The sequence below is a fragment of the Haematobia irritans genome, chromosome 3, assembly GCF_050003625.1.
Source record: "Haematobia irritans isolate KBUSLIRL chromosome 3, ASM5000362v1, whole genome shotgun sequence".
Classification (NCBI taxonomy): Eukaryota; Metazoa; Arthropoda; class Insecta; order Diptera; family Muscidae; genus Haematobia; species Haematobia irritans.
In genome coordinates this window covers 31,910,658-31,922,270 of record NC_134399.1, presented here as the reverse complement: position 1 = coordinate 31,922,270, position 11,613 = coordinate 31,910,658, and the positions used below count along the sequence as shown (strand labels likewise).

The 11,613-nt window shown below is 34.5% G+C and overlaps 1 protein-coding gene across 1 annotated transcript; it reads right to left on the bottom strand.

Moving 5' to 3' along the window:
* Positions 1 to 922: 922 nt before the first annotated feature.
* LOC142230827 (uncharacterized) lies at positions 923 to 7,269 on the bottom strand. The gene is made up of 3 exons (XM_075301452.1): positions 6,943 to 7,269; positions 1,653 to 6,545; positions 923 to 1,588 (listed from the first exon to the last, which is right to left on the bottom strand). Exons 1-3 carry the CDS (start codon positions 7,267 to 7,269, stop codon positions 923 to 925), a joined length of 5,886 nt encoding a protein of 1,961 aa, XP_075157567.1.
* Positions 7,270 to 11,613: the final 4,344 nt, after the last annotated feature.

The following is an 11,613-nucleotide window of genomic DNA, read 5'->3' as shown; positions in this document are numbered from 1 at the left end:
CTAAGCGTCCTAGAGCGAAAAGGACGATAATTCGTGACCATCCACCCAAAACCTAAAAAACTTGAAATTTTTATATGAAAAACTTATTTTGGCCATATCTCCTGACCTAAGCGTCCTAGAGCGAAAAGGACGATAATTCGTGACCACCCTCAAAAAATTGAAAAATCCACCCAAAACCTAAAAAAATTGAAATTTTTATATGAAAAACTTCTTTTGGCCATATCTCCTTAAATATGCGTCCTAGAGCGAAAAAGACGATAATTCGTGACCACCCTCAAAAAATTGAAAAATCCACCCAAAACCTAAAAAAATTGAAATTATTATATCAAAAACTTCTTTTGGCCATATCTCCTAAACTAAGCGTCCTAGAGCGAAAAGGACGATAATTCGTGACCATCCACCCAAAACCTAAAAAACTTGAAATTTTTATATGAAAAACTTATTTTGGCCATATCTCCTGACCTAAGCGTCCTAGAGCGAAAAGGACGATAATTCGTGACCACCCTCAAAAAATTGAAAAATCAACCCAAAACCTAAAAAAATGGAAATTTTTATATGAAAAACTTCTTTTGGCCATTGAAAGGGTTTTGGGGGATTTCAAAGCAGAGAAGTTGGAGGGAAAGTGAATACAAAAGAAAGCGTCTTAAACCGATGAGAGCTTAGAGTACTAAATTCATTTAGGAAAAATTCACAATAGATTTTTATCGATAATAATTTAGTAAGATTTTACTAAAAGTTATTGAAAATAATTCAAATTTATGATTCAAAGCAAAATAGAGAGTACAATTTAATTCATAATTCATTAATTCAAAAATGTAATTCATTAATGTGTAATTCATAAAAATTCATAAATAAAAAAAAATAATTAAATTCATAAGAATTTGGGCAAACATGAAGTTTGTCCATGCCCCCGGCCTTGCTCTCACGCAAGATCTTGTTGGCATAGGACCGTGTCTAAGGACTTGATGGCCTCGGCGAGCACATTCTGGTTCAGTTTTGCCTTTGCTGGACGCTTCTTCTTCTTATTGGCTCTGTTCGGTTTCGTTGTCCTCCGGGTCGTCGAGGTAGGATACTGGGCTATCGGATTCTTCTTCCACGTCCTTACAATACGAGTTACTGTCGGCCGTCGTCGTGTAGATGCATTGGTTTGCGGAGTGGTGTTGGGTCTTCTAGTAGTCGTTCTCGGGGTGAAGCAGGATGGAGTCGTGGCTGTAGGAGTCAGGGAGATTTGAGGGTGAAGCATCGTATGGTGCTGGTAACCGCACTTTCGGCACGTTTGCGAAGAGTGGCAGTTCTCAACAGTGTGGCTTTTAGCGAGGCAGTTCATACAGTACTTGTGATTGCGCACTGTAACCCGTCTATCCGCTACCGTCATCATAATAAAAATAGGACAGTCACGCAAACAGTGCCTTTCCTTGCAAATGGCGCATTCATAATCCCGATGATACGACATTTTGGGATGAAAGGATCTGTAATGGGATATGACTTTAGTGTAGGAAATGGAAATGGAGTGGGAAAGAAAAAGTTGGGAAAAGAAATGATCATGAGAGTTTCTAATGTTAGGTGGATGAGTCGGAAGGAGTTTGATCTAGAAGTGGTAAGTAGCATAATTTAACAATTGGTCGTGTGATTATCCCGGATGCGATTCTAACATCCGCCACCCGTATATTATCATCGGAACCACGGTGAGTATCAACAATTCGACCTAAACGCCAGTCGTTAGGTGGAAGCAGATCATCCATTACTGCAACGAGATCACCTATCTTTAAATTCGGAGAAGAGTTTTTCCATTTATATCGTTTATGTAGAGTTTTGAGGTAGTCCTCTTTCCACCTTATGGCAAATTGGTGGTGAAGAGCTTTCAACTTCGTCCATCTATTAACTAGTGAAATATTCTGTGCTGGTGTTTCTGGGAAGGACATGATCGGTGACCCTTTTAAAAAATGACCGGGTGTCAGTGCCAACAAATCTGAGGGATCCTCTGAGATTGCTGAGATCGGTCGTGAATTGAGAATTCCCTCTATTCGTGCGAGAATTGTTGCAAATTGTTCAAATGTGAATCGGTGTGCTCCAGCAATGCGCTTAAAATGATGCTTAAAGCTTTTGACCGCCGATTCCCACAGTCCTCCCATATGGGGTGCGTGGGGTGGAATAAATTGCCATTCGAAGCCATGAGCTGAATATTTCTGAGAGATATCGTGAGCTGTCGTTTTAACAAAGCTGGCGAATTCTTTCAGCATTTTCCGACTAGCCCCAATAAAATTTCTCCCATTATCGGAAACAACCCTTTGGGCTAGCCCCCGCCTCCCGACGAATCGTGTGAATGCGGCTTCAAATGCCAGAGATGAGAGTTCCGAGCAAGGCTCCAAATGGATAGCTTTAGTCGCGAAACAGACAAAAATTGAGACGTAGCCTTTTATGATAGGAGATCTTCGCAATGTGGAACTTTTTAGTTCAAAAGGCCCTGCAAAATCAATGCCTGTTATATGAAAGGGAGGAGAAAGAGTACACCTCAAGGGTGGAAGAGGAGCCATTATTTGGCTGCATGATTTCTGTTTAAATATGATGCATGTTTTACATTTATGTATGATACTTTTCACTCTTGGTTTCAGACGTGAGATATAAAATTCTGTTTGTACCATCCTACACATTAGGGTACAATCAGCGTGTGCCAGCACCTGGTGTAAGTGTGACAAATATAAAAAGCAGAGACGAGAATTCCCCGGAAGAATTATAGGGTAGCGTTCGTTGTACGACAGAGATGAATCAGCAAGCCTTCCATTCACTCGCATAATATTCTCTTGATCAAGAAAAGGATTCAAACACTTCAATGTGCTCTTATTTTCTATTAATTTAGACTGAAGGAGATTGTTATATTCAACTGGGTAAAATTTACTCTGAGATAATGTGATTAGAAATTTCACCTCATGTTGCGTAAGAAATGGTTGCGAAAGTCTCGATCCCGATTTAATTCGACTGAGACAATTGTTGTAAAATCTAAACATATATGATATTACTCGTAATGCACGAGTATAGGGCGAAAATCTGAGTACGATGTCTGGCTCCTCAATCGCATCATGATATGTGTGAACGGTTGTACGTTTTCCGATCTCCGGAGCCACAAGGGGATTATTTTCTGGCCAGGCTGTGTGTGGCCTAGTCAACCAGTTCGGACCATTAAACCATAAAGAATTATCAACCAAATCTTGGGGCCGGCAGCCCCTAGTGCCTAAATCGGCTGGGTTATCATGCGTGGGAACATGACGCCAAATACCTTCCGGAACCAGATCGTGAATCTGAGCGGTCCGATTCGCCACATATGTCTCCCAAGACCAAGGGGGTTTCGAAAGCCATCCCAGTACTATGGAAGAATCTGTCCATAATGTTATGGCACTGAATTTAAAGTTTAATGTTGAGACAACGTATTTAACCAGCTTCGCTAAAAGATATGCGCCATTCAATTCCAATCTCGGTAAACAAACTGGTTTAAGCGGTGCAACTTTACTTTTAGCAACAAGCAGATTAGAGAAGACGACAAATTTTTGAGTTTGGCAGCGAATATAAACGCATGCACAATATGCAGCCTGAGACGCATCTGAGAAACCGTGAATCTCTAGTTTGTCACTTGGACAGTATTGTAACCATCTTGGTATAGTAATGGAATTCACGTGAGAAAGATCAGACACAAGCCTCTCCCAGGTTGATTGAGATTCTGGGCTAAGGTTGTCATCCCATCCAATACCTTCGAGCCATAACTGCTGCATTAAGATTTTGGATCTGATGATGACTGGAGCTATCCACCCCGCAGGATCAAATAATTGCGCAATAGCCGATAATACCATGCGCTTTGTCATCAATTGATTACATTCAAAGGGTTTCAATGAGTATGTGAATGAATCGGATAAAGCATTCCATTTCACTCCTAAAGTTTTTGTTGAACTTGATTCATGAAACCGCAAGAAGTCTGAATCGTATAAATCCTGAGATGGGATGTGAGAAAGTAATTCCGGGTCATTTGCTATTATTTTCTTGAGAGGAAATCCTGCTTGAGTTAAAACTTCAATTAATTCAGCTTGTGCCTTCAGGGCTTCTTCCATTGAGAAACCTCCCGACAAAATGTCATCAACATATGTCTCCCGCCTTAGAATCTCCGCAACTCTGGGATATTTTCCTTCATAATCAGATGCCAATTGCAATAGAGTGCGTATAGCGAGAAAAGGGGCACAGTTGATGCCAAAAGTGACAGTTTTAAGTTGATAGTCTTTGATAGGACCATCTGTAGAACCCCGGAATAAAATACGTTGGTAGGGTCTGTCATGCGGGTGTAAAATAATTTGTCTATACATTTTCTGAATATCACCGCAGAAAACGTATTGATATATTCGCCAATTCAAAATTATCGAGGTGAGATCAGATTGTAAAGTCGGACCCGTATGCAATATATCATTCAGGGAAAAACCTGACTTTGTTTTCCGTGATGCATTAAAGACGATTCGAACTTTTGTCGACTTGTGTTCGGGTCGTATCACCGCATGGTGTGGTAAATAAAATGAGTTAAACTTGCCATCGGAACATATTTCACGAGACGATGTCTCTTCTGCGTGGTCAAGTTCAATGTACTCGTTGAAAACTTCATTGTATTGAGTTCTTAATTCAGAATTCTTGGATAAATTGCGTTCCATATGATTATGTTGTGCCATAGCAATAAATCGCGATGAGCCCAAGTACATTGATTGAGAAAACTCTTCCCTAAAAGGAAGTCTCACCATGTAACGACCATTTGAAATTCGAGTAGTAGTTTTTTTATAAAATTCCTCACAGAACGCATCAACTGCTGAGACGAGATGGGAGGTTGGTACTTCTTCCTGTTCCCAAAATTTTCTCAACAAATCGCTGAGAGCAGTCCCTTCGGATTCGAGAACATTTACAGAGAATGATAATATAGTTTCAGTCCGCATTGGACCACTAAGTACCCAACCGAATATTGTATTATACGCAGAGGTTTCTCCACATATATTCTTTTTGATTCCGTCAATGTTAATGAAACGTTCAGAATCGTTTCCAAGAACCAAATCAATATGGGAAGACTTATTAAAATGTGGATCCGCCAACTCGAGATCTTTTAATTCAGAAGGATTCGGAATTTCGAATGAAACAGTAGGAAGTTTCTTGGTTACATTTGGTAATACAATAGCAGATACGCTAAAACGAATGTCTCGGTTTTTCGAAACTATAACCATCTGGCATAGCTTGTCAGATTTCTGAATTTGACCTCCAATTCCTGATATCTCAAAGTTGGCCTTAATTGATGGAAGCTGTAATAGGTTCTGGATTCGCTGAGAAATAAAAGTTCGTTGAGAGCCCGGATCTATTAGAGCTCTGACCGTGAAAAATTCTCCCATGTGTTCAATCTGCACTAAAGCAGTTCGAAGCAAAATCATATCATTATTTGAAGCAAAATTTGCTTGAATGTGTGAGGAATTAATTTGCCTTGACGAAGAGGGACCTTCATCTAACGGCAATTGATTTGTAACATTTTTAGTGGGCTTTTGATGATTCTGGCTTTCATTTATAGATTCATTGTTTACAGGACCTCGGTTTTTATTCTCATTGTAATTATTTCTGAGATGAAGCAAACTGTGATGGGATTTATGACAAATAATACAAGTGTTAATGCTTTTGCAGTTCGTTTTGAGGTGAGATGATGAAAGACAATTACTGCAAATTTTATTTTTGTACACCACATCTACACGTTGTTGTGCGGTAAGTTGTCGGAACTTCGGACAAACTCGCAAAGTATGATTTGTTTCACAAAGAATGCATGTAGATGCAAGTTTTTCTTGAGAATGATACGTTTGAATCTTGCCAGAGCCCTGAGATGAGCCTTTAATGGTATGATCAGTTTTATTGGAGATTTGAGATGAGTTGGTATGTTGCTGCTTGGTGTATCGAATACTTGATATGCGTTCAACTACTTCGAATCTATTTATCAAAAATTCATCAAGTTGGTTCCATGTTGGCAATTCTCGATGAGATCTAAGGGATTGTTCCCATAGAGAAAGAGTCTCATCGGGTAATTTAGTAGAAATTAAATAAATGAGAATTGGATCCCAACCACTTACGTCGACATCGAGCGTTCGAAGTGTACATAAACAATCATTAACTGTAGATTGAATCCTTTGAATTGATTCACTGTTCTCTACAGATGCAACGGGTATATTAAAGAGAATTTTTAATTGATTGTCGACCAAAACTCGTTTATTCTCATAGCGAGACTTGAGCGCGTCCCACGCTAAAGAGAAATTCTCATTGCATAAAGTATAACGCTTGACAATTGCTCCAGCTGGGCCTCTGGTCTTATTGCGTAAATGGTAAAGTTTTTGAGCGGGGGTTAATTTCGGATGATTGACATAAACAGCCGTGAACATGTCACGGAACGAGGGCCACTCCTCGTAACCACCTTTAAACACCTCGGTATCACAAGGAGGGACTTTAATATAGCTGTCGTTCGAGTCATGAGAGGAGATTGGAACAGGATTTCGATTCTGCGGAACATATTCGGGAATTAGACTATGTCTGGCTTGTTGTCGTGTATGCACAGAAAAAAATTTCACGAAAATTTTTCCAATTAAAATTTTAATTGAGTATTAAAAAATATTCAATTAAAAAATTAATTGATTCAACAAATTTTTTAATTGAAACAAAAATCAATCACAAAAATTAATAGTATCAATTAATTTTTTAATTGGATCAATTAATTTTTTAATTGGTCTTCAATTAATTTTTTAATTGATACTATCATTTCTGTGATTGAAGACATTTCAATTAAAAAATTAATTGGATCAATTAATTTCGTGATTGAACCATAAAATTTTTTTTTTGTGTGTGGCCTCCAGATATTCTTAGAATATCTAAAATTTGAGACCTTGCGGTATAATATGCCTCTGAACTGGCATTGAAATTTATCTTAGCATTAGCCTTAATGTCCTTTGGATCAGTAGAGCTTGGAGATAGCATTATAGTTTGGTACGAAGTTTGAAGTTGTTGCCATCTTTTTTCCAAGTCTTCCAATTTGACTTCCAATACAGAGTCCGTTTGGTCTCCGATATCACACTGTTCGAATTGTGTACAGAAAAGTATCAAATATTCACAATCGAAGAGAAATCTGTCGTAAGCAGGAGATGCAGTTCCTGCCGCTTTGATATTTGAAGAACCGCTGGATCCAGAATGTCCAGATGAAGGGTCACTAGGATTATTTGTAGGATTCATATCGGTAACAAATCAAATTATATCGTTATTAAAATCCGTCGACTTAGTCGGGAAAAACGAATCTGAGGGATTTATCGATGTAATAAAACAGAATCGTTGATACTCAGTGAGAACCAAAATGTTCACGTATATGAAATGTAAATGTGAAGTTTTTACGGGTAACCTCCAACCGTTTAATCGCGTTTAATGAGAAAATGTATCTCCTGACTAATAAACTAATTAGCGGTGCTTGCAAATGTTGCGAAAATATAGTAGTTTATTTATTCAAGAGAATAATTGATCAGTTAAATATGCAAAGAAATGTAATGAATCAATTTTAATTGATTGCAGTTCATGAAATGTAATTGAAAAAATTTTAATTTTGTTCCCACAATTACCGAGATGTTCTATTTTATATAGAATGTGACGACATTGACGAATTCAATTTCGATAAAAGTTGATTTAAACCAAATTTTCAACAGAAATAGATGATTTTCATAAAAAACAAAGTTTTATCTTTCATTGAGGAGAGAAGATGTTATCAAATTTCATTGAGAGTGTTTCACAGTAAAGTTCGATTTTAGCGAAATATATTGAACTCATTCAAATGAACTATGACTTTCTAAAATTCATTAGAATAGAAAAAAATCATATGTCTCCAAGAAAGTTCAACAATTCCTCCAAATACTCTTGTAAGCACAACAGGCCATATAAGCTTCACAGAGCGAGAAATTTAAGTTTCAACGAGAAATATATTGAACCAATTCAAAAGAAATACGACTTTCTTGAGTGTCTTCGAAAAAATCATATATCCTTAATAAAGTTCAAAAATTTCTTCAAATTTCGATATAGCACAATAGACAAATATAATAATACAGCTCACAGAGCAAGAGATGTTAATTTTACAGAGCGAGAAAATTATGTTTTACCAGCCAATCGTATAAGCAGAGATGTAAATGTTATATTTTATAGCGATAAAAACGTGTTTTATCATCCAACTAGGTTTTGCGATGATATTTTCGACTTTTTAAACATATGAGCAGAGATGTAGTTATTGTTCGGATTCGGAAATTGCGAAAAATGTTCACAATTTTCCATATAAACCGCTAGTTTTGATTTCAAATAATATTCGTTGTATGTTCACTTTACACAATTTACCTGTTATTTTGGTGAGTTATACATAAACCATACTTTGATGTTGGTTTTGGGTGTAGTTGCAATCGTTGATTTGATCAGTGTATATTTTGGGTGACAAAGGAAAAATTTTTCTGAGTGTCGTAATTTTGAATAATTTTCCGTAATGTACTTAATTAAATCGAGAGTTATTTTCTTCAGTGTAATTCAGATTGAAATTGAATTTTCTCTGCAGTGTATTATGATGATACCGAAGAAAATTTCTTAAAGTGTACTGGGTATGTTTCAATTTTTTTTCGTAGCCAATTTTGATTTTACGCGTATTTTGACAAATAATGTAAATATTTTAATAAAATTTTGGATTTTGTGTGCAAACCAAAATTAATAATAATAATAAGCAATTTTTATATTTTATACGAGAGATATTTGGATTTTTTAATATATTTTGATGAAAATTAGAGAATTTTGCTTTTTGATCAAAATTACTTTTTCGCAGTGTACTTTGATAAAATTAGAGAATTTTCATTTCTTTGTATTTTTTATTTTTTTTTTAGTAATTTGCGTTTATTGTGTTTTAATTGAAAAAAAAAAAAACAATTTATTAAGTGTATTTATTCAATATTATTAATCAGATTTTTTTTTTGAGTGTATTGTTTGAAAAATGTCTTAGTTTTTCAGTGAATTTTAGATTTTTTAATTGTATTTAATTTTTGTAGAGTGTACTTTTATCAAACTTGATATTTTTTTGAGTGTATTTTAATCTGGCTTTGCAAAATTGGTTTGTGTGTAGTTTTAATCCAAATTATTGACTTTATAATATTTTTTTTAAGTGTATTTCGGATTTTTAAATTTTCATATATATTTTTTTCAGTGTAATTCGATCAAATTATTTAATTACTTCCCTTTTATAATATTCCTTTAAATTCTATTTTGATGCAAATAATTAATTTTTAGAATATTTCGATCAAACTTAAATTTTACGCGTGTTTTTTTTTTCCCAAATTAGTATTTTTTCTAAGTGTAATTTGGGCAAAAATTTAATTCTTTCTATATATTTTTTCCCAAGTGTAATTGGACCAATAGTTTTATTTTATGATATTTTGATAATTGCATTTAAACGAAAATGGCGATTTTCCAAGTGTATTTAATTAAACGACAGAAAAATTTTCACAGTGTAAAGAATTTTTCCACGTGTATTGTTGAAATGTTTATGGTGATGAATTGTTGTGCAAAATTAAATGTACCACAAATGGCTGTATGTGTTTGTATTCTTTTGGGTATTCGTTTCAATATTATTGGGATTTGATTAATTTTTCTCTCTGTGTATGCATTAAAATTTTCGCATGTACGGTATATTAGACACTCAAATAAATTTTTCCATAAATAAATAATATAAATAAATGATATATTGATTTTAATTTCGGTGTATGTTAATATATATTCATGATTTGTAAAAATTAATAAAGTGCAAATGGGATTAGTGCTTGTGCGATTATATAGAGATGATTGTGCAATTGTATGTAATGTGTGTATGTGAAATTGAATGTGTAATACGATCAAACCGGTGTATTGTCTTCTATTTTACTTTCGGTAACATATTTCCAAATGGTAATTATCATATAATATGTTTTCAATTCCAAACATTTGAATTCCAGTCAATTTCACACCTTTTTATTATGTTAGTGGGATTAATATGGCAACACCCTAAACCACAATGATTGTCATATGATTATATGTACATTGTTATTGTGGAATATATTGATGATATTAAACAGGAGAATTGATGGAAATAAACGAAATGAAAAAAATAATAGAAATACCTGTTTATATGATGATGTATAATGGTGGAAATGCAAAATTTTTTTCCACAATTTCACTGATTTCGGAATTGTTTGTTCACAAAGTAAATTGTAATTGCAATGAATTTATTTGCACAGCACAAGGGGAAATTCTTCTTCTTGTTATTCTTTTATTTGCTTTTACATTTACATTGCAAAGTCACTGAACTTCGTTTATGCATATTGTTACGTTTTTATATTTAGGCGTTTTTAATTACCCGACAATTAAAACACGGTTCTTTTAAATAACGACAATCTACAATTTATTTACTATGACTTCACACTTTACAATTCGTTCACACTGAAGTTATTCGTTTGACGCTTTAATTAAGACTGACTCGTTAGCAGCATGCGAGCGCTTTTATATATGACAGTGTGGCAATACGAGAACATTCTGGTAGCACTACAATATTCTGGCAACGCCAGAACATTCTTAGACAATGCTAGAAGGATCTACGACCATTAAGTAATTCGTCTGGTGGCTGCCAAACACATACACACTCACATAGATATATGCTCGCATTACTACAACAACAATGACAATAGACAATGAGATGAAATGAGAAAGCAAAATAACAAAGCAAAGGGGTTGTTATTCTATGAGAGAGTAAGAACTAACATTTCGGTAAGCAAACAAAAGAACATAAAAGAAATTCAGGAAAATACTAGAAAATGAATAGATGATTCCAACAAGTGATAGCGAAATTTTATCGTTACAATTTTAAATTTTAAATTAACGGAAACTAATTTAAATAAACTTATATCTATAATTATCAAATTCGTAACAATATGTTAACATGATATACAAACAAACATACATTAATAGAGAAATATGCATAAATATTAAATTCTTTTGACCGCTTTGACCTTCACTTTGCAAATTTTTTGGACGATTTTTTATCAGAAATAACTGTTTTGGTACCGTTAAACGGACGGACAACCAGGGAAATTACAGGATTTTCACTTTTTTTCCTTTGCACAAATATAATAAGAAAATTCGCACTTTTGCACTTCAAATTTTTAGAGATATTGGGACATATACATACATACATACAAACAACCGTTTGCAAACACAATTTTTTCGACCGATATAGGGAATGTTGCTTCTTTTATTATGTTTTGGCGGATTGGAAATAATTTTTTTATGGGAGTTTAGCAAAGTTTTGGGGAATTATTTGAAGTTTGACAGGCTTTTAACGATTTTATTCTAACTTTTACCAATATATTTTATACTTTTTGGGACTTAAACCTTATTTTCTTCACTTTTATATAATTTTTACAAATTTTATCGGACACTTTTCTTATTTTTTACTGTTTTTAATTGACTTTTAACACTTTTTTAAACGTTTTAATAATTTTTTTTACCTTTTTATAATGTTTTTTTCGCGTTTCA